The 25007-nt window shown below is 35.5% G+C and overlaps 1 protein-coding gene across 3 annotated transcripts in view; it reads left to right on the top strand.

The window, feature by feature from the left end:
* LOC150100588 (dual specificity tyrosine-phosphorylation-regulated kinase 1A-like) overlaps positions 1-10214 on the top strand; it is a 432192-nt gene extending 421978 nt beyond the window's left edge. Inside the window, exon 10 of one of the 3 annotated variants that reach the window (XR_016549192.1) lies at positions 8945-9080. Coding sequence is in view for 1 of the 3 variants with exons in the window: in XM_090402112.1 (XP_090258238.1) it covers positions 8945-9846 (902 nt within the window). In the remaining 2 variants the exon portion in view is untranslated. Of the gene's footprint in view, positions 1-8944 lie in introns of all 3 variants that reach the window. The other 2 variants (XR_016549193.1, XM_090402112.1) reach the window with 2 other exon arrangements.
* The last annotated feature ends 14793 nt before the right edge of the window (positions 10215-25007 follow it).

Genomic DNA, 25007 nt, shown 5'->3' with positions numbered 1-25007 from the left:
CATACCAAAAGATCATCGAACTGTTCCTTGAACCCATTCACAGTTTCTGCATTCGCCACACTTTCAGGCAATGCATTCCACCCACCAGTTACATTTCATGCAAAAAATCTGCTTCTTATTCCCCTGCTCACATCCACTTTTATCAGCTTCCATGGACAGCCTCTAGTTCTACTACATGAAATATCTTCTCCACATTAATCTAGTAACAATCCCTCACTAACTTATGTCTCATTCATATTCCCTCTTCTATTCACAGGGCTCTGTAAATTCCACTCCTTCGATCTCTCTCGCTTCATATTTGACATTCCATAGATTTGACACTAACTTAGTAAACCTTCTCTAATACATCCTCATTTCCTTGAAAACCAGGTGACCAGATCTGTGCACAGTAGTCCATATGCTATAATAGAATTTTCAATTAAGACAGGGTACATGTGGAATTATCGGGCCGGAAAGTATGACAAACTTAGGAGTTTGATTGGTTCAGTGCCATGGCATGTACAACTGCAAGGACTAGAAGTTGATAGTGCATGGGAGGTAGTTAAGAAGTGCTTGCATGAAGCAATGTCTGACTGTATACCTAGAGTCCGAATAATAAATCAAGTAGGGGTTAAATGGATGAATAACACCATTAAGCTTGAGTTGCAAAAAAAGAAACAACTATGGAGGGAATTTAAGGAGAAGGGTGACCGGCAGGCACATGAACGGTATAAAGCGCAGGCCAGAAGGGTGACGAGTGTGGTAAGAAAAGCAAAAAAGGATTACGAAAGAACATTGGCCATGCAGGCTAAAGAGAATCCTAAACAGTTTTTTAGATATGTAGCAAGTAAAAGGAAAAATGTACATGGCAGATTGATTTTAAAGAATGCCGATGGTAGGGAGGTAACTGAATCAGTTGAGATAGTTGAGTTACTGAGTGAGCACTTTGCAAAAGTATATCATCCAGGTGGTGACATTGCAGAAACGAATAAACCAGTAGATTATACGGGAATTGTGGTTAATGAAGTGGAGGTGAGTAGTCTATTGCATAACCTCAATGTCAATACATCTGTGGGATTGGATGGTATACCAGCTCGTGTTGTACGAGAAGCAGCTAAAGAATTGTCAGTACCCTTGACCATTTTGTTTAATTTGAGTCTCGGGTCTGGGTTAGTCCCGAGGGAGTGGAAAGAGGGGAAAATAGTTCCACTGCATAAAGGTGGTTCCAAGACTGCTGTTGTAAATTACCGACCAATTAGCATATCAGGAATCATTGTCAAGGTCTTAGAGAAAATAGTCAAGAGGAAAATACAAGATTGGATAGAAGAAAATGGGATACTGTATCGGGGACAGCATGGTTTTGTGAAAGGTAGGTCATGCCTAAGTAACTTGCTCACGTATTATAACACAGTGACGGCTGAACTGGATAAGGGTAATGGGTTTACGGTGATTCTACTGGACCTTGCCAAGGCCTTTGACAGGATTCCACATGGAATTCTAATCAGTAAATTGCAGCATATGGGAATGGACATAGGGTTGGTGAGATGGATAAGGAGGGTGGTTGACGGAGAGATATCAGAGAGTGGTTTACTCGGGAGTAGAGTCCACAAGACGGCCTGTGACTAGTGGTGTGCCACAAGGATCTGTTCTTGGACCACTGCTGTTTAATTTGTTCATAAATGATATAGGAAATGATCTGAGAGGAACAGTTCATTTGTTTGCGGATGATGCGAAGTTGGGTAGGGCAATAGTGAATGCAGATGACGTCAAAATTTTGCAGGATGATTTGGATAGATTGGAGGTCTGGGCTAAGGAGAATGGATGTCAGTTTAATGTGGAAAAATGTAAGGTTATGCATTTTGGGGTGAAAAGATTGGCGGCAGTTTACTGCATTGGTGGAACCGTGCTCCAGGAAATTGATGAGGCACGAGATTTAGGAGTGTTGGTAGATAAGGAATTGAAATTTAGGGGACACATTGCAAAAGTGACCAAAACAGCTCATCAAATCACTTGGTTGCTGAAGAATACGTTGACAAGCAGGTTATTGTTCCTCTGTATCGAGCCTTGATAAGACCCCATCTAGACTACTGTGCTCAGATTTGGTCACCTAGGTTTCTTCTTGATGGGGAGGAGGTGGAGAGGATCCAGAGGCGAGTGACCAAAATGATAGCAGGTCTGTGGAATGAACCGTATGAGAACAGGTTGAGGATTTGTGGGTTGAAAAAATTGGTTGATAGGCGGAGTAGGGGAGATATGATTGAGACATTCAAATTACTGAAGGGTTTCTATAAAATTAATTCAGAAGATATTTTTGAGAACAGGGCTGGTTGTGGGAGGACTAGGGGACATCCATGGAAACTGGGCAAAAGTGTGGTTAGTAAAGGTGTTAGAGCTGGGTTCTTTGCTTTTAGAGTAGTGAATGAGTGGAATGCGCTCCCTGAGTCTGTGGTGGATGCTGTGACAGTGAATGAGTTTAAGGCGAGATATGATAGATACTGTATGAATGTCAAATAGTTGTGATGAATATGATTTGGGGCCTCCCTTGATGAGTCTAATGACTCCCTGGAGTTGCCCGTAATAATAGTAATAATAATAGTAATAAAACCTTAGCCTGTTTGCCCCTGCATGTCAATATCCTCCTCATTTTTGCCATAATCCATTAATGTTCTATCAATTAGCAATATGACCCATAAACTTCAAATCTCTGTTCAGCATCACTCCCACATCTCTCATCTTCTGCACTTCCTTCAAAATTTCTCCATTAATTGTATACTCTGCATCCCAACCTTGTCTACCAAATTGCAAGACCTTGCACTTTGCAACATTAAATTGATAGCTCCACTCATTTGCCCACTCACATTGTCTATTCAGATCCTCCTGTAAGGCCACAACATTTTCTCTACTTCTCATAGCCCTTCCCAACTTTGCTACATTTGGAAAATATCTGCACATTTCCAGTTAAGCCAGTCCCAATGTCATTAACATACAAGTGAAACAATAATGGTCTCAAAACAAATTTCTCTTGCCCTCCACTAGTGATGACCTTCCTCTTTTGGGATACCACTCCTTCATATACAACCTGCTAATACCTGTCCGACAACCAATCAAGTGAATTTGTTATCTTGTTGTAATATGTAAGCAGATTGCTGAAACTTGACCTTCCCTGCTATTATAAACCCACTTCTGAATCCTAGTCCTCGCCACCTTCTCTATTACCTTAACAACAACCCCAGACACACAGATTGGCATATACCATTTCTACTCAAATATAATTCACACTTTTTTCTCCAAAGTTAATTGTGGTGCAAGATATATGCAGGGATTTTTGTGAACTAAAGTTTTTCAGGAAAAAACTAAATTGACAGTTTATAACTGTTTATAATGCTCGCCTTCATCACATGTTATATTCAACTCTTTTAGCAACAATGCTTCTATAATTAAATTAATTATTTCTGGCAAAATCATGTCCTAAGCTCTCAAAATCCAGTTGCACAACAGTTCTAATGATGGTCACTTAATCTTAATCCATCCCCATGCAATCCAAGATCGAGAAGAAGTCTGTGCCTTCACTCCCACATTTCCTCTACTGGTTGCTTCCAACTCCATGCGTATGATTGGTGCAGTATTAACAAAAGACCGCGCGACTCAACAACAAAGGCAAGCTGACGATTGGTGAGTTGAAATGCTGATTCTCTTCAGCCGAATTCCAAAACATCTGAAACTGCCATAATATTCACTATCTATTTCTTAAAGTTTTAAACTTTTTCTGTGTATGAACTATATGCAAAACTGTTCCATTTCTTTTTTTGTAAAGTAAAATCAGGGGTGCAAGGTATATGTGAGAGCAAGTTATATTCAAGTAAATACGTTAATTTATTGCCTTAGTCTTATCTCCCCCCTCCTTTGTGAAGTGGAACAATTTTTCTCCCCTTCCACTCCCTTGGGACTTGCTCTGTTACAAGACTCATGTAAATAGTTGTGCCAAAGGCACCATTAATTCTATAGAACAGGGGTAGCCAACTACGCTTGGAGCCAAAATAATTCTGGTAAGACTTAGAAGAGCCGCAACCTTTGTCCAATGTGATGGTACAAGAGTTGAGTGGGCGCATCATGAGGTTGTAACGGGCTTGTAAGAACTGATTTGACTAATTACACACATAATTTTAAGGAGCTTACTAAGAAAATGGATGCAAGAAAGGTCTCTACTAGTAAATAAGTAACTAAAATTAATGTGTTTCGAATTAAACTTTTTTTATTGCAGTAATTTTTATTAACCCTGTTTCTCTCTCTCCTGTTGTCTCCTCTTCTCTTTTCACGATCCTGGTAGATCGTGAAAAGCCGTGTGACTTGTGGACGCAAGCTGCATACAGCTCGCAGGCCACGTTGTGGCCACCCCTGCTACAGAGCATTCCTTCAAAACAGGTAGTGATGATAAGTCCTCAATCTTGGTTAGGTTTATATTGCTCTCTGTGTTCCTCAGACATTTTGCCGCCTAATACTTATCATTTCATATTAACAACTGACAATTTCAAAACTTATAGATCTTAGAAACAAGGATGATTTCCTCTCCCCCCTTTTAAAATTAGTTTTATAGGAACAGTATTTGTAAACTTAAATCTTATTCAGAAAATTGCTTATATTTTTTATTAAAGTACATTGTTCATTTTTATGAAGGTTTTAATTTTCCTGTGATGCATTCTGTATAATTTCATACTGAGTTTCACATAATTTCACTTTTATTGCTAGCATTATTAAGCTACAGAGAAGAATTTTGATGGCTGTTGCAGCACTTTAATTCATAAATTTTAAATAAAATAAAATTAGAAAATAATGATACATTAATCTTTCATAAAGAATTAAACTTTTCCATTTTGTTGTGAATCTAATTAGATGCATTAGTGAATTTCAGAATATTTTTTCTCTCTCTTTCTACCAACAAACTTTTATGCTTATACAAATCATGTAAAAATAACCAGTTAAAATTAACTGTTAATTTCCTTTATTTTGAAGCTAGTTTTACAACTTTAACTGAAAAAGTTTTAAAATTTTTAAGTTACATTTCTTTTAACAAATTATTAAATTCTGAAATTTTATTATTAAATTATTAAATATTCTGACATTTTTCATGTCGAAGTTTCTTCAACAGAAAATACGTAGACACTGGAATGTAGATAAATGATTTACTAGCTAAAATTAATTATTTTCGAACTGATGTTTTGCTAGCTTGAGCTAGCATTATCAGAAGCAATTTAGCAATACGCACTCAGTGAAGACGCAATGAAATGACCTGGATAACAAGGACAGTCACATGCATGGAGGATGACAGTGCTACTCTTTGTGGTATTTCAGGTGGGGGACTCCCAAAACAAAATCAGAATTAGAAACAGTATACAAACTGCCAAACAACTTATCTGAGCGCATTATGGAAAATTATGGAGACAACTACCATGTTAGAGCAAAACTTTAGTTTAATATAAACCAAAATGAACACTCAACATTTACCTTCATATCAAGGTCATCATCTGGAGCATACAAATGTAAACAGAGAAACAAGCTGCACTACAATTTATGTGGTTTGCTGAAATTACTGACCAACCATTACAACAATTATTGGCCTGACTTCTGGTGAAAAAAAAAAAAAAAAAAAAAAAAAAACCTTTACTACATCAAAACTAGAGTCCTAATTATTATCTAATAGGTTACAAAATTAAATTGGGCTGGAAAGAGCAACATGTTTATATTTATATATATACTAGGGGGGGGTTCCGTCCCCTGATGCCTACAGCACCCAACCCCCGTGTTCCAGACTGGTAGGCTGGTTCCCCTTGAATTCTGATGACTCGAATTTTGAAGATGACACTCAGGGTAGCCCATGAGTGTAGAGTCTTCAAAGGGGGGGCTCCACCCCACCCCACCCGGTGCCTAAGGCACCCAACCACCATGTTCCGGACTGGTATGCTGGTTCTCCTTGAATTCCGATGACTCAAATTTTGAAAGCTCGACACAGGGTGGCGCCTGAGTTTCAAAACGTTTCAAATAACTTGACAAAAACATTACAGCCTACATCTGTTTCCAATTTCAGCTTATCATTTTATAGTATAGAATAGATATATTAAAAAAAAAAATTGGAATGGTTTCCACTAAAATCTGAAAATTGCTTCAAGTTCTAACATATGCTAGATACTAAGTAGGCTGAATATGTGCCATCCAAATTCTTGGAATTTTTATGCCACTATTATTGTTGAGATTAGGATGGTTAATCAGAATTTCACAGGCTTCTTTAAATTTTCTTTCATACCAGGTTTGTGTATGAATTGTAGGTACTTTTCCAATCAGTTTGGTGTAGGGTGTTGAGAGCATGATCTGAGAGGCCTGCTTCACCAAAATTGTTATATTTAATGTGTTCTTTTGTACATATAGGGATTGTACATCCAGTTTTACCAATATAAGGTAAGTTACGGGTGCAGTAGATGCAATAAACTCCAGGATGTGCCAATGGGAGGAGAGGATCCTTAGAGGAGTTGAATATGTTTTTTAATTTTATAGGTGGTTTAAAAGTAGCATTGAGATTATAATGGTGTAGGATTCTATTGATATTTTCTGATAACCCTTTAATGTATGGGAAAATATAATAATAGAAAACAATTTCTTGGAAAGAGTCTCTTCATATACATACATAGGTCATCTCATTGTGGACTCCAAAAGGAAATAAATAGCAGAGTTCAACTTGCCTGGAGTGCATTCAGAAAATTGAAAAGCATTTTTCAAAACAATGATGTCCCACTCTGTTTAAAAAGGAAGACATTTAACCATTGCATACTTCCAGTCATCTCATATGGTTGTGAAACTTGGTTGCTAACAAAACCACTGGCAAATAAATTAACTCAAAGAAAAATGGAGAGGTTGATGCTAGGCATCACATTAAAAGAAGCCAGACTCACGTCTCTGACATCATGCTTCACCACAAGCGACTAAAATGGAAATGAGCTGGACATCTGTCCAGAAGAAAAGATGAGCGACGGACCGCCATACTTACGAACTGGATTTCTAAAGAAGGGAAACGAGGCCGAGGACGTCCTAAAAGAAGGTGGAGTGATGAATTGTCAAATTTTGTTGGCAAAAATTGGTCAACCATTGCCAAAAACAGAGAAAGGTGGAGGAGGCCTTCGTCCAGCAGTGGACAGATGATGGCTGAAAAGAAGAACTCATATCGCCACCCATCACAAAAATTTAGAGTCATTAACACCCTTAAAAACAGACCTATTACAATTTGCTCTAATCAACAAGCTCTTAAACAAGAATTAAAGGTTATTAGCAACACATTTATAAATAATGGCTATAACAAAAATACTATTAATAAAGTTCTTCATCAAAGAAGAATATAGATTACAGTAAAATCATAGCCATCCCATACATTAAAGGGTTATCAGAAAAAAATCAATAGAATCCTACATCATTATAATCTCAATGCCACTTTTAAACCACCTATAAAATTAAACAACATATTCAACTCCTCTAAGGATCCTCTCCTCCCATTGGCACATCCTGGAGTTTAATTGCATCTACTGCACCTGTAACTTATCTTATTGGTGAAACTGGACATACAATCCCTATATGTAAAAAAAAAAAAAAAAAATTAATTAATTAAAAAAAAAACACGAAAGACTCATTAAATATAACAATTTTAGTGAAGCAGGCCTCTCAGATCATGCTCTCAACACCTACACCAAATTGATTGGAAAAGTACCTGCTCTTTACATCATACAAAAACCTGTATGAAAGAAAATTTAAAGAAGCCTATGAAATTCTGATTAACTACCCTAATCTGAATAATAATGGTGGCATAAAAATTCCTAGAACTTGGATGGTACATATTCAGCCTACTTAGTATCTAGCATACTTAAGGTTTTTTTTTCACCAGAGGTTAGGCCAATAATTGTTGTAACAGTTGGTCAGTAACTTTAGCAAACCATATAGATTGTAGTGCAGCTTGTTTCTCTATATATGTGTATGCTCCAGATGATGATGACGACCTTGGTATGAAGGTCGAAACGTCGAGTGTTCATTTTGGTTTATATTAAACTAAAGTTTTGCTCTAACACGGAAGTTGTCTCCATAATTTTCCATAATGTATTCTGATCACCATGTAAGCATGAAAGAAAGGAACTTATCTGAGTATGTTGAGTTCCACACTGGCAAGGGATGCTATAGGCATCCCTTTCCAAGGTGTCTACAACATCCCTTGCTGTTGGGAACTCAGCATTTCGGACAGACAGGACAGATCACCTTGGTCAGAAAAAAAACTATAAGAAATTCATCTAGAATGGACAACCAAAAAAAAAGTGGACAATCTCAACATGTCTTGAGAAACTACTTCATCAAATGGAAGAAAGCCAGACTACTTCACAAATCCTGGTTTAAATCTGAAAGACTATTTCTGGAAGTTGCATGAGTTCTACAGAACTCAGTTAGCTGTAACAAAGCTGATGGTGTGATCTTACACAGACTTCAGTGCACCATTCTATCTACCCACCAGCATTAACAATAAGACTCACTGTGAAGGGCACTACTGTTGCCCACCATGCATGTTGCTGTCCTTGTTATCCAGTCATTTCATTGTTTCTTCACTGAGTGTGTATTATTAAATTGTCTCTGATAATGCTAGCTTTGAGTTAGTGAAATATTTGCTTGTAAATAATTAATTTTAGCTATTAAATTATTTATTTTCATTCCTGTGTCTACATAATTTTCTGTTTAATAAACTTCAGTATGAATCATAGTATGGAAATCATGGCATTTTAACTTGCATATTAAATGCTGAATTAGATTAGGTAAAATAGTTGATGTGTAAAAATATTTTCATAAAAATATTTATGAAATATGCAATAATATATGCAAAGATAATATAATTTACTTTTATATCTTATTTGTACTGTTTTTTTATTTATATATTTTTATTTTCCAGCTACTTCGAGAAACCCATGTATTGGAGATCCTCAGTTAGATCTGTCCCAGTATGTGGATGGACATTACCAGCACAGTGGTATGCAGACAACAGGATCTTACAGTGCACAGATTGGTAGCATTTTGTTTGAAGCAATGACGCCATCATCAGTAGAAAGTGCAAATCCTATTTTCACTTGTTTAAGAAGTGATGGAGCTGCCCTAGGACATTTCCACAATTCTTCTAAGATCCATTCCTATGCTTCAACTGGTGTATTACATTCTTATGTGTGCACCATGGAACCAGCAACTGTTCACAGCACCAAGTCAAAAAACATTGGTCATTACCCACATTCTCTTTCCTCAAATTCTAGCCTTACAAAACATGTATATAGCCATGACTCCGCTCACCGGAAACATCTCCATTCCAACCTTCAGATACAGTCATCAGAAAGTCACCAAGGAACTGATGTGATATCAGCACCCTCATATGCGGGTGATGTAGCAAAATCTGATAATAATCCCATTCAGTCTTGTCACTCAGACTTGTCAAACTCCAGACGGAGAAGCCACTCGGCTTCTTCTCCAAATACTGTTCTGTCTTCCGAAGTCATGCCTCCTGACATTAATGCTTTTGAAATTTTACCATCACTGCGATTCACACAGATGGGATTTCCATGTGTTCACCATGATGATCATCAGTTGGAACCTGATGTACAGGTAGCATTTAGTAATCAGATTATGACATGCCCATATCTGAGCACAAATGTATCTCATGGACCTTGTTCCTCATTATCAGCATCTGAACCCTCCGCAGTAGAATCAGCAGCATTGGCACAGTACAGACAGTCACCAGATAGAGAAGTCACCAGCAGTAGAAGTATCTGTGGAACAGAACACTCTGGCTTCTCATTAACACCATAAGTATAATAGTAAAATTAGTACTTCATACAAATACTTTCTGGCTGGTACACTTTGTGAATGTTGCATCTTCTATGTAAAAAAAGTGACTGTATGTTAATATAAATTTAAAAAAATAGATCTGACAAAAATTTTTGAGTTACAAAAGGGTGCATAAAAGCACCGTTGTGTGTGTGCGTGTGTGCGTGCATGCACATGCATATGTTCATGTATTTATATGTATTAATTTTTCTGTATGTATGTATATATGGGTGTGTGTATGTGGATGTGTGTCAACATAAACATACACACATACACATACATATTTATTTGTATATACACACACATGCATGCACACATCTGTTGATTAAAAGAAAGTTCATTGATATCATGATTCATACTTGTTAGTTGCTTTTTCATAGTTTAGTGCTCAAAACATCTTTATGCAAAAAAGAAAAGGGGGGATAAAAAGGAAAAATTGAATGGTTCAACAGTCATGAAGGTATTCATATACAGCAGTATCAAATGAATTAAAGTTTGTCCAAAAATATGAAAATTAATAACACTGCTTGCAATATATGTTTTACAATAAATGAAAATAAACTGATAATATATGGGGGACAGGAAAAGAATTTAAAATACTGTTTACATCTTTTGTATAATTAAACATTCAAACAGAATCTCAGTTCTGATATGATTAACACATTCTCTTAAGATTAAAAAAAAAAAATGCATGCTTGCAAAGAAATGATTGCATGCAACAGATAATATGGTTGTTTATTTCTAATTAGTGATATATAGCAGTAGCAAAAGTTTACATGTATGAATTTGCTTTGTAAATACTGATGCTTTCAATTACAACTATTATTTATGAAAGATCACTTTATTATTTATTTTTTTACAAAATTAATTTTTGACATTATCCAAATAATATTGAACTTGAGCAGTTGGTCAGTTTTTGATCTGTTGCAAGATGGGCTGTTCCAGGTAATATGCAAAGCAATTCAGAATGAACTCAAAATAATGATTCAGCACATGCAATAATAAACCAACTTAAATGATTGTTGGTTGTCAGTACAGTGCCCTGTTTCATTGGTATAATTTTTTAAACAAATATCTATAAATAAAACTGTATATGATATGTTGAAAGTACTTCACTTAGTATTTAGCAAAGTTCCTTGACTAGACAAATATTTGGAAGCCAGAAGTTGCTTTCAGTATCTTTAAACCAAAGTGATTTTGGCCATAGCAGATCATCTCAGTCTATTCACCATGCACCTTACTTCTGATTAATTTCATTACCATTATTTATCTATGTTTACATAGCAGTGAAAGTGGCAACACTGATCTTTCAAACATTAATGTAATAGTCAAGTAACTAGATATAACATTTGAGTGATGAGTACTTAAATACATATCATGTAGAAAAACTCTTTCCATTGGTAAATATCTCATTTTTTGAATGAAATGGGAGACTATTAACATAGTATAAACATAGCAACCTCCAAAGCATGGTTTAACCAAAGATTCAGCATTTTTAATTGAATTTTTCAGTTTTATTCACAGGAAAATCACATTCGCCTCCCCCCTCCCCCTTTCTCCTCTCCAGTTTGGTTTATATTATCTGTGTGTGAAGGGCTGTGAAGAAGAAATTATATGCAGAATTCAACTTGTTTGGATAGCCTTTGGAAAACACCATGAAGCACTCAAAGGAAACATCCCAATCTGCTTTAAAAGAAAAACACATTTAATAGTTGCATACTTCCCGTCATGACATATGGAAGTGAAAAGTGAACTTTGACTAAAAAATTGAGCAAGTTGATTACCTAATGTAAAATAGAAATTATTACTTGTTAATTCTAAATAGAAAATGCAGTACTTGAGTCAGAGCCCAGATAAGGTGAGAGACGGTATAACAGCCATTATAAGATCCAAATAGCAATGGGCAGGTCATTTTGCAAGAAGTAACACTCAAAAACTGACAAAGTTGATATCTGAATGATATTCCAGAGATGGAAAGAGAAGACCAAAGAGACAGTGAGAGGATGAGATAAAAGAGATGGCTTGAACTCAGTGGCATAGGAAAACTCAGGACTGAATGGAGGACTTTGGGGGAGGCCTTCATCAGCAGTGGACAGAAATGGCTAAAGATGATGATGAAGGGAATGTTATAATTTCAGCTAGCATTATATGTTAATAATATATGCATAATAAACACAATAAAATTTAAAAAGCAGTTCCACTGTGCTTCTGCTGCACCAAAATATATATATATATTTTTTTTTTTTTATTGTTGGCTCCGTAGTATAATATAAAGTATGATTTTATTTCTTTGAAAACATTTATTTCACAAAGATATATGTCTTCATGTTATTTTGTATTTTTTCCCATATTTTATTTTTCAGTTTCTATATTTGCTTTAATAACTGTGTATGTTATAATAACTGTACTGTTTAGAATTGTTTGCAACGAAACTTAATGTTTTTTAAATTTAAGTAGATTTGTTTTTCGATATAAAAAATTAATTAATATATACATGTGGCAAGTTAACTGAATATCTGATAGCTTCTCAGTGTGTGTGTGTGTTTAAATAAAAAAATTAACCTTGAAGAGTATCAGATATTTAGATAACTTGTATGTTTACTTATATTTATTGGTATTTTTTGGAAGAATTAGAAGCCCCTCTGGCTGTCTATCTCTTCTCTTGTGCCTTTAATTTATATTGCAGAATTCCAAATATTCCTTTACTGTATGGCTCAGTATTAAAGACTGAAGTGGCACCAGTACTGTATTATGTAGTACAGGTATTCCTTGCTTTAAAATCACCATTGATTGTTAGGAAGTATGAGTACTGAGAACTGTTTTGTGTCAGTAATATGCATCTTTTAGACTTTGTCTTATGAGGCATGGTTGTCACCTCATATCAAATTAAATAACTTGTTAAAAATCAAGCACATGTGAAAACCAATGTGGCAGACAAAGTTGGAACTTGATACTGGTTCAATACCAGTTACTCTACACTGCCAAAATAGTTCCTTTCCATCATTATTGCTATTTATTTTAGAAATATTTACATAATTTTATAAATCGGGTACCGGGTAATGCTTGTCAAGTCTAAAAAAAAAAATTTTTTTTTTTTTTTTTGCCTAACTCTGTAGGTAAAGTACATTTTTTAGAGTACTTTGCCTAGCAGTGTATAGAAGGAACCAGAGATCCTAACTCCAGTTTGTATATTAATTCTTGAGGAAAGTTGGATTTCTCTACCTACTAGTGTTTTTATAGCATTTTACTTAGAATTGTACTCTCCAAAAAAAAAAAAGCTTATGATGTCAGGTAATTAATACCACTTTTGAGACAATGCAATTAATACAGCACCATCAGCATCTACTGTGATGACATACATATTTTGAAAATGAGACACTTGATGGAATGTGGGACATCTTGTCATATTAGATGTAACCCATTTACTGACTTTCCAATTGTTCAGCCTACCTCATTGTCCTCTCAAGGTAAGAAAAATATATGACAAGTACATCTTAAAAAGATTCCTTGTTTTTTTAAGATAGGCATTATATTCATGGTGCGTCATCTTGCTATTATATAAAAACCTTGAAAAGTAAATAAAATGTATCTTTTTTTTTTTTTTTTTTCCAGTTTAATCATAGATGATTCTTATAGACTATTTTAATGGGTAATTGTGTGTATATACACACACACACACACACACACACACACATGGTGTTTCAAAAAGAATGACCCGATTTCAAATAATTATATTTAATAATGAAAATGTGGTACAGTTACAAAATAAATTACCAAGTATGAAGTAAGGCCTAAAGTTTCATTCACCACAATTACAAATGTACAAAAATATACACTTTTCAAATCGGGACATTCTCTTTGAAACACCCTGTATATATATATATAATTGAAACTGAATTATATGTCTTGATGCAAAGACAGTAACTTTTTATTGATGTTAGCTATGGTGAGATTAAGATTTGTAAGCTAGATACAACTGAGTTATTATTTATTTATGATTTAGCATGATGACTTTACTATACAAAATAATTAAGATCAGATTCATACCAGCATTTAAGAAATATCATTCTTACTTGTCACCTCATAAATTTTAAATGTAACATTATTGAAATATAGCATAAGCAATCATCTAACATGAGCATTTGGCAGACATAAGGAATAATTGTGCAAAAATTAATACATGGTCTTTTTAAATTGTCTATTTGTACAAAATGTATAAAAAAGAGTAATGACTTTTAAAAATTAACAATAATTTACTAATATTTTAAGGGGGAAAAATGCTTTTAAACTTTTGAAGATGAAATTTTAAAACACGAGTAAATCAATGAAACTTGCCATATATATTAACCAATTTTTATCAGTAGAGAGTGAAAAAAAAAATTGACTGAAATGAAATTTCAATGAAAAATGTTCATGGTATTTCTTTATATTTTTGCCAATTTAGCATAAACTACTTTGAAACCATAGTACCAATTTGAAGTGTCTAATGTAAATAGTCTTCAGTCATTTGCAACAGAAATTCATTTTTGGCATGATCCATGCTTAAAAATGTTTCTTCACAAATACATGTGTTTGCAAACACAGTTATCTTTTCAGCTTGGAATTTCTTTAGAAGATGAACTGTAGAAATTGAATGACTAGGTAGAATTCCTGTAGCTTCAGTCACTGAAAATTTTACCATATTGTTTGTTTGCAAATTAATCAATTCCAATTGAAAATAAATGGGAATGTCTTCACCATTCAAGGTAAACAGATTTTGAAAATTGAATTCCTTTTGAAGCAGTTTTGCTGATTCTTTAAAACATCCTCATCATTTTTTTTTTTCAATTCTTTGCATATGAGACATTAGGGTTTCATTGCGCTATATTTAAAAAATATAATTAATGTTTGTCCAACTTTTACTAAATATTCTTCCAGTGGAGTCAGTTTTTGTTTCTTATTGATGTACCATTATGGAATGGCAACAACAAGATTCTAGCAGTTTTATAATAAAAGACAAGAAAGAAAAAACAAGAACCAAAGAACAGTGAGCATATGTATACTAATTCTGCACATGTGCATTTGCTGTGACAACAGCATAGGCTAAAAACATAATGGAGTGATGAGTGTAATGTAAATGAAAAATAAAAGTGAGAGAGTATATAAAATTTGAATCATTGTTGAAGTTTTTAGAGATGATCTTAGTTGGGAGGATGAATGGTGAGAAAGAGTGGGTAGCTTGCAGAGAGAGAGAGAGAGAGAGAGATGCACTGAAAGAGGAGGGAGGTAGAATGTCTCTGGAATGAGTTGAGAAGCATGAAAGAAGAGATCAAGCAAATGGAAGCGATAAATGCAAAGCGAATCAGAGTAGGAGTGAAAGAGGGTTATGGGAATGATAGAAGAGGAGAAAATAGAAATAGCGGGAGAGTGGAAATGAGAAAAATGCAAGGGGGTGCTGAAACCAGGGATAGAGAGAGATGCCAGGACAGCAGGTAAGTAGGGGAACCAAGAAAGAAGGTGTTGGAGGAGAGAGAGATGAGAGATGCAGGTGAGCAAGGAAGGAACACAAGTGGTAAGAGGTGTGGTGTATGGAGATTCGATGATTTGTGGTGTGCAAGATAGGATGCCTGGGGGAGCGATACAAAGTGTGGCTATGGCAATTAAGAGGGGTGGATGAGATGATTGTGATGGTGGGCACAAATAACCTGAGAGCCATTGTGAATCAGGTGGCAAGAGATCTGAGGTTCATGCTTGAGGTGGTATGGAAGAAGACTAAGAGAGGAAAGATAGTCTGTGTGTTGCTCAGGTATTGATAATGAAGAGCTGAGGAGAAGAGCATTAATAATGAATGATATGACAGCAAGAATGTGTCAACAGATAGGCTTGGAGTACTTGGAAGCTTGGGAAACATTTGAGGATAGAAAGGAACTGTATGCAAGAGACTGTTTGCATTTGAATGAGGAAGGACATGCACATCTGGAGAGATTGCTGTTCTCTGAACGAGTCAGTGTGTCAATGCAGGGAAAACTAGAATTATCAGGGTGGATGGTAACAGAGGTGGCCTCCTGTAGGTGTTTGGGAGAAAGGGGGGAATACATAGAGTAATGCTGAATCCAGTGGAGTCTGCAGGGGATAATGGTAGGTGTAGAAACAGTGATGTTTTTATTCTTTATACTAATGCCAGGAGTATTCGGAATAAAGGAGATGAATTGGTGGAGCTGATAGCATTAGCCAGTCCAAAGATTGTTGAGATGTGGTTGACAGAAGATGATCTACTAACAGGAATAGAAGTAGAAGGGTACAGCCATTTTCTGTACCCTTCTACTTCTACTTCAGGAGATGTTTAGGCAGTTGAGCTTGGCAGGTGCAAGAAGAATGATTGTTATGGGAGATTTTAATTACAGGTATAAATTGGGAAGAGTAAACTGTCTAGTAATAAGGGAATGGAATTTCTAGAATTCTTGAGGGATAAATGTCTTAGGCAACATGCAGTATAAGGAACACGAGGTTCAAGAGTATTGGATTTGGTCATAGCATCAGAAGACCTGATAATAACAACTGAGATGGCATCTCTGCCCCTAGTTGGAGAGCATGATCTTGTGGTTTTGACTTAGAAGATGAATAGACATGTGAGAGTATCAAAGAGAGAGGAATGTACCATAATTACTCAAATATAACTCGCACCCCTGATTTTACTTTACAAAAAAAAAAAGAAACTAAAAATATTTGCATATACCTCACACACTAAAAAAATCTCTAATTGCACTATTTGTCAACAAATAGAGACAACTGGGATAAAAATGGCACCAACTAATGAATTGCGTCACCCCCCACAGAAACTATGCTGTATAGACTCAAGCAAAACCATATGTTGTACTGCCAAACACAGTATCTAACTAAAAATGATTGTCCAAACATTTGTCCAAATTTTCAATTATATTAAATAAGTGTTTGTTTGATTGCATTTGAAATTTTCAATGTCATTATGACAGATCACAAAGGCTAACTTCAAATAAAATTCTTCCAACAAATCAAAGTAACATGCCACATAACGTGTGTAAGTCCACCTGCCAGCCCAGTGCAGAAGAGGCACTTCCTTCATTGCACACAAACAATGTGTGCAATGAAGCAATGGCTGACTGTATACTTAGAGTCCGAATAATAAATCAACTAGTGGTTAAATGGATAAATAACACCATTAAGCTTGAGCTGCAAAAAAAGAAACAACTATGGAGGGAATTTAAGGAGAAAGGTGACTGGCAGGCACACGAACGGTAACGAGTGTGGTAAGAAAAGCAAAAAAGGATTACGGAAGAACATTGGCCATGCAGGCTAAAGAGAATCCTAAACAGTTTTTTAGATATGTAGCAAGTAAAAGGAAAAATGTACATGGCAGAATGATTTTAAAGAATGCCGATGGTAGGGAGGTAACTGAATCAGTTGATATAGTTGAGTTGCTGAGTGAGCACTTTGCAAGAATATATCATCCAGGTGGTGACATTGCAGAAACGAATGTACCAGTAGATTATACGGGAATTGTGGTGAATGAAGTGGAGGTGAGTAGTCTATTGCATAACCTCAATGTCAATACATCTGTGGGATTGGATGGTATACCAGCTCGTGTTGTACGAGCAGATAAAGAATTGTCAGTACCCTTGACAATTTTGTTTAATTTGAGTCTCGGGTCTGGGTTAGTCCCGAGGGGGGGGGGGGGGAAAGAGGGGAAAATAGTTCCACTGCATAAAGGTGGTTCCAAGACTGCTGTTGTAAATTACCGACCGATTAGCATATCAGGAATCACTGTCAAGGTCTTAGAGAAATTAGTCAAGAAAAGAATACAGGATTGGATAGATGAAAATGGGATATTGTATGGGGGACAACATGGTTTTGTGAAGGGTAGATCATACCTCAGTAACTTGCTCACGTTTTATAACACAGTGATGGCTGAACTGGATAGGGGTAATGGTTTTACAGTAATACTACTGGACCTTGCCAAGGCTTTTGATAGGATACCACATAGAACCCTAATCAGTAAACTGGAACAGATGGGGATAGATATAGGGTTGGTGAGATGGATAGGAGGGTGGTTGAAGGAGAGATACCAGAGAGTGGTTTATTCAGGAGTGGAGTCTAAAAGACAGCTTGTGACTAGTGGAGTGCCACAGGGCTCTGTTCTTGGACCACTGCTTTTCAGTTTGTTCATCAATGATATAGGAAAGGATTTGAGAGGAAGTGTTCACTTGTTTGTTGATGATGCAAAGTTGGGTAGAGCAATTATGAGTGCACAGAATGCTTTGGATAGTTTGGAGGACTGGGCTAGGAAAAATGGATGTCAATTTAATGTGCCAAAGTGTAAAGTTATGCACTTTGGAGTGAAAAGAATAGCAGCAGTATATTGCATTGGTGGAACCGTACTCCAAGAGATTGATGAGGCCAGGGATTTGGGAGTGTTGGTGGATAGGGAATTGAAGTTTAGGGGGCACATTGCAAAAGTGACTAAAACTGCTCACCAAATCACTTGGCTCCTGAAAAATACTTTAACATGCAGAGACAAACAAGTTGTTATTCCTCTGTATCGAGCCTTGATAAGACCCCATCTGGACTACCTGTGCCCAGTTATGGGCACCAGGGTTTCTTCGTGATGGGGAGGAAGTGGAGAGGATCCAGAGACGAGTGACCAAGATGATAGTAGGTCTGTGGAATGAACCTTATGAGAATAGGTTGAGGATTTGTGGGTTGCAGAAATTGGTCGATAGGCGAAGGAGAGGTGATATGATTGAGACATTCAAATTACTGAAGGGTTTCTATTAGATTGATCCAGAAGATATTTTTGAAAATATGACTTGTGGTGGGAGGACTAGGGGCCATGAATGGAAGCTGGGCAAGAGCGTGGTTGACAAGGGTGTTAGAGCTAGGTTTTTTACTTGGAGAGTAGTGAATGAGTGGAATAAGCTTCCAGAGTCTGTTGTGGGTGCTATGACCGTGAATGAGTTCAAGGCAAGGTATGATAGATACTGTGTGAATGTCAAATAGTTGTTCTTGACATGATGTTAGTGCCTCCCTCGATGAGTCTGTCGACTCCTTGGAGTTGCCCGGAACAACAACAACAATAATAATAATAATAAAACAAGTATGAATAAAATTCAACCAAAAGGTTGAAACTTTGTGTCAGTTGAGCCTGCCCACATGCCATGGAAGTGGTACACAAATGCTAATGAGAAGTCCCGAGGAACGATAAGCATTTGAAACACCAACCTGATGTGAACGTTCTAAAACTAAGAAATATATGGTGGTTGTTATGGCAGTTACAGATATTTTGACATTCGGTTGAAGAGAATCAGCATTTCAACTCAACATTTGTCAGCTTGCCCTTGTCTTTGAGTCGTGCAATCTTTTGTTAATACCTCACCAATCATATGTACATCTTCATAGCTGCTCTATCTCTACTGGCCTATCATATCTGTCCGTTTTGCACTCTACTTTCAATTCTCATTAGTCATTCGTGAAGGATTATTCATTACGCATCACAAGTCTTGTAAATTACTGGTAATTTTTGCCTGATATATGGAGAAACGTTCAAGTTACAGTCCTGGTTTTAAACTCTTATGATAAACTCAACGATCTTTAATTATATAAGCATTGTCACTAAAGATTCAATATATCACTTGATGAAGGTGAGCGGCCAGTTGCATAAATAACTTCAATAATTAAAATTTAAATGCATTCATTTTATAAAGAATGTAAGCAATTATAAATTATAATGACTACTGAGGTTTTAATTATAAACATAAATTTTTTGCCTGAAAAACTTTAGCTTCCAGAAATTCCCCATATATCTCATACCACGATTTTTTAAATTTAATTTGGGGGGGGGGGGGAGTGCAAGTTATATTTGAGTAAATACGGTATGTATAATTATAAGGCAAGTGATTATAATAGTCTTAGATATCAAGTTAGGGCAGTTCCATGGAGGGAGGAATTAGAAGGGTGAGATATCTTTAGTGCTTGTGAAATTGTAAAGGATATTTATTAGAAGCACTAGTAAGCTGTATACCACAAGTGAAGAAGACACAATTTAGCATAAAGTGGATGAAAAACAATATCAAACAGTAACTTCAGGTTAAATAGAGGTTATGGAAAAGATATAAGGATATGGGTGGAGAGCAGATGCATGAAGAATATAAGACTCAGGCCAGGAGAGTGACTAGTATGGTAAGGAAGGCAAAACTGGAATATGAGAAGAGATTAGTTCTGAAATACAAAGAAAATCCTAAGGAATATTTTAGCTATGTGGCTATTAGGAGGAGAAATGATTGTGGAAGAATGACGTTGGATAAAAATGGGAATAGAGTGATTGATGCAAAGGCCATAGTGGAGTTGTTCAATGATTACTTTATTGGGTATCTCATCCTGGAGAAGTATGTTTTAATACTAGAGGGATAGGGCAGGTTCAGGGTTTAGAAGTGCAAGAGGAGAGTATATTTCAAATACTGAGTACTCTGAAAGTCAATAAAGCAGTGGGACTAGATGGAATTTTGCCACGGGTTTTGAGAGAATGTGCTAAGGAACTGACAGCTCCGTTGACCTGACTTTTCAATGAAAGTCTTGCCAAGGGAAAGGTACCCAAGGAGTGGAAGGAAGGAAGGAAGGTAAAATAGTGCCATTGCATAAGGGTGGTAGCAGACTGGAAGTGTCACATTTTAGACCAGTGTGTGTTTCATTAGTAGTTAAGATCTTGGAGAAATTAGTGAGGGACCATATACAGCTTTGGGAAGAGGAAAGATGAGGGTAATGTTATCTGCAAGAGTCAACATGGATTTGCTAAAGGATGCTCTTGTTTTAGTAATATGATTGCCTTTTATAATTAAGTGACAAGAATAGCTGATGAAGGAAATGCATATTCTGCCATTTTTGGATTTTGCAAAGCCACATAGGCTGATATTTAAATTGTGTTTCATTAGTAGTTAAGATCTTGGAGAAATTAGTATACAGCTTTGGGAAGAGGGAAGATGAGGGTAATGTTATCTGCAAGAGTCAACATGGATTTGCTAAAGGATGCTCTTGTTTTAGTAATATGATTGCCTTTTATAATTAAGTGACAAGAATAGCTGATGAGGGAAATGCATATTCTGCCATTTTTGGATTTTGCAAAGCCACATAAGCTGATATTTAAATTGCAGCACATGGGTTCAAGTTAGTGAACTGGATTCAGGATTGGCTATCTGATAGAGTTGTGTATGGAGGCAGAAGGTTATAAGTGGGGTCCCACAGGGTTCAGTACTAGGACCGATATTGTTTAACTTTTATATCAGTGGCATTGTCAGTGGATTGCAAGGGAATGTTCAATTGTTCAGTTGAAGCTGGGAACAGTTATTAGTAATAGTGCAGACGTGGTAGCCCTGCAGTAGGATTTGAATAAACTGGGCAGATGGGCAAATGAGTGGTGCTTAATGCATCAAAATGTAAAGTTTTGAAGTTTGGGATATATTGATGGGAGGCTGCATACTCTCTGGGAGGAAGCAAGCGATCTGGGGTGATGAGTGATAGAATCCTGAAATTCAGGGAACATATTGCAAAGGTGGTGAAGGTAACCCAGAGGATTACTTCAATACTGAGAAGAATGCTGACCTGCAGAGATAAGAGTTGTCATTCCATTGTATAAAGTCTTGATCAGACCACACTTGGACTATTGTTCTCAGATTTGGTCCTCAGGATTTGAAGAGGATAATTTAACTGTGGAAAGGGTACATAGGCAAATAACAAAGATGATATCAGAACTGTACAATGTTAGTTATGAGGATGGGCTGAAGGAATGTGGATTGCAGAGTTTGGTAGATAGAAGTAGAGGAGACTGACAGTTAACCTGCTCAAATGTGTTTTTGTGGATTTTAGCTATCGTGTCCTTTTATATTGACTTGCTTAAACTGCATTATAGGGTTAGGATTACTTAAGTAACTAAGAAAAGCATGTGAAAAATGTAAATTCATTGCACTGAATTTATTGACATTCATTAAAATGGATTAGATAATATTGTAATAATTTTTTATGAAGTCTACAATAATTTTGTAATAACAGAAATTGAGAAAGTTGATTGCATAGATAGTTCAGCAGTAGTTGCACGTGTCTGTTAAAATATTTATTACTTGTTATTTAAAAATAGGCATGTTTTATAGACTGACTTTTGATTACATATGCTGATTTTTCTCTGCTATTTTGATATTTACTTTTAACAACATACTTGGTTTTCTGTCATACTTGTTTAAATAATTGCATGCAAGTTAAGTGACATTTCAGTCCCATCATAAGAACTGAACTACACATTGCTGATTAATAATGAAGGTTCTGTAAAACTTTTTCCAGTATACTCTCTTTGACATCCTCATCTCAAAACAGAGCACTGAGCTAAAAGATTTAGTGTGAACCTTTCTTTTACATGTTTAATTGCTGTATTTCAGCTAGCTTATAGAGAAATAAGAATTAGGTCAGAAGTATACAAAATTTTCATTTGTGTATTTCCTTCAAGTCCCACTTTTCAGTAAGATAGGAACTTATGCAAGATTACCCTTTCTCTGTTCACAGAACCTATAATTGCAGAATGTCACTTAGTCCATTTCTTCATTGGTGTTGCTTAATTAGCTTAAGTTTCTAGCCTGCTATCATGAAGCTTGAAATTAGAAACTTTTTGGAATGACGGGTACCTTCCAGTTTCCTTGATAACTTTGAAGCTGTTAGTTTTTCTGAAAAACACAACATATTTTTGTATATAAATATAATATACTTACAGTTCACAACAGACATTTTGAGGCAACCATCAACAGCTTGTTCTGAAATCAGATATGTGAAAGTGAATATGGTAATAATATTAAATAGTCTGGATATCATTTAGCTCATTCTAGTTGAATTTAAAAAAAAAAAACTGAAATGATAAATTATTGCTGAATTAGAACAACTGATGCAGATTAAATGAATAAAATGAGTCAAAGCAGTTTTTATAAAGTCATCTGAAAACTAAATCTACATGTAGATGTGAAATCTTTTGAATAGTTCTAAGGCAAGGAGTGTTGCATGCAAAGACAAAATTTTTAAATGATATGTTTATATATGTTGTATGAAATATTTCTGTGTTTGGCCATATATGTAGAATGAACAATGAGAGAAAATTAAAAATGCTGCTGTTTGGGATGATTGGACAAAAAAACTAAAGAGGAAGACCAAACAGAGAATGGGGCGATGACATTGTCAAATGGTGCAAAAACTCTGTATACAAACTGAGTCATCTTGCACAAAATAGAATGCAATAGAAGAATCATATCAAGATGGCATCAGACACCTACGGTATTGAACCCATGGTTGTGTTGATTTATGTGTGCTTTTTTTGAGAATGCTAAAAGGATTAACTGAATAACACAGATTTCATGATCATTTTATGAATAATACTTAACCGAGGGAAAAAAAAAAGTTTGACTGTTGATGGTGGGTTGCTTATTTTGGTTTGCTGTCAGAGATGGTGGGATGTAAGAAATTATTATAGAGTAATAGGATAAGGGTTTTAAGATCAGATTGTTTTCATGATATTGGAATTGTGTGGCAGGATAACACATCTGTCCTCTTAATAAAATTTCTGTAGAACTCAGATTTTATGGTTTAAATTTTCTCATATTCCCATACAATTGCTCACTTTTATAACAAGCATAACTTGGATATATACTGTACAAATATTAGCAACTATGCAAACATTCTTGATTGGTTGGATAGTTCTTCGAATAGATAAAAATGAAAGGGGAGAGACTTAGCTTTTATGACCACATGCATTGTATTATGGATAACTTAATCTTGCCCTTGGAATTTCTGTCTCCATTGTCTAGCCTCCAGCCCTCCTCCCTCACTCACTTTACCCAACACTGCCCTAACTTTAAAATCAGTTGAAACGAACCCTTCCATTGGAAACATGTCTAATAAAAGGAAAGTGTCTCTTGGTTCACAAAAAACTTGAAATTATTTGTGAGTTTAATTATCCATTCTTCTTTGCAGAAGAATAAAGATGTTTACATATCAGCACTGCAAAACACATAACCAAAACAAAAAAAATTTAGAAAGTGCGAGCTTATAATTGTTGATGAAACATTTCTTCAATAATTCACTACATACAGAACTGCTGGATTCTCTACAGACAGTCCTATCTTGAAGACTTGTGTGAAAACATTTGCTAAACAATTTGTACACAATGATTTTGTATGTAACAACAGTTGGCTGGATAATTCAAATCATGATTATTATTAATTAGCATTTTCAATTACAGAGAAATTAACTGTTTAGTATTGAGTGTATGGTTTTAAAATTATGGACAAATAAATTGTATTTAATATTAAGTGTATAGTAGTTCTAGGTATGTAATTATTATTTTTTTTACCTAACACTTTTTTTAATTATTTTTTATCAAATTGTTGAGAATTAAAAAAAAATGGGTAGATTTAACTCATCACTGATATAGTTAGTAATGGGTATAATGAGGAACTTTTCTCGGTTTCCTAGTACTCATTATAACAGAGTTAGATATAATTTTAAATTTTGACATACAGTAATCCACTTTAATGTATTGTTAAATAACTCTTACCAATCGTATGATGTGTAATAAATAATTGAGAAAGTATGTGTGTATATATAATACTAAAATGCAACACATAGCAAGTGTATTTTTTTTTATCTTTTTCTCAGATGTCACTATTTTTACTTTATTTATAATATGATTTGACAGTATCCTGTTATACACAATATTTATTGTACAGTTGCACATTCTGCCAAAGCATTTTCTTCATCATCATCAAATTCCTGACATGTACCCTAAAGGGGTGTACAGGATATGATAGTACTATATGAAAAATTTACATCATTACTAACTTCCTATCTACAATTTCCTCCAAATCAGTCTGTTACTTGTCAAGACTCCAACATTATCAGATCTTATATTTCTATCATCTAAGGCACTTTGTACCGTATCAATCCACCTATATCTTGGTCTTCCTCTGGGTCGTTTTCCTGCCAACCTGGAAGAGAACACTTGTTTTGCTAATCTTTCCTCGCCCATTCTGTTTAAGTGACCATACCACCTGAGATTAGCTCTGCTAACGCATTCCTGGATGCTGACAATGTCAAGTTCTTTCCTA

Source organism: Typopeltis vanoorti, chromosome 12, assembly GCF_054136105.1.
Source record: "Typopeltis vanoorti isolate ZY-2024b chromosome 12, IOZ_Tvanoo_1.0, whole genome shotgun sequence".
NCBI lineage: Eukaryota > Metazoa > Arthropoda > Arachnida > Uropygi > Thelyphonidae > Typopeltis > Typopeltis vanoorti.
This window is presented reverse-complemented; position numbering and strand designations above follow the sequence as displayed.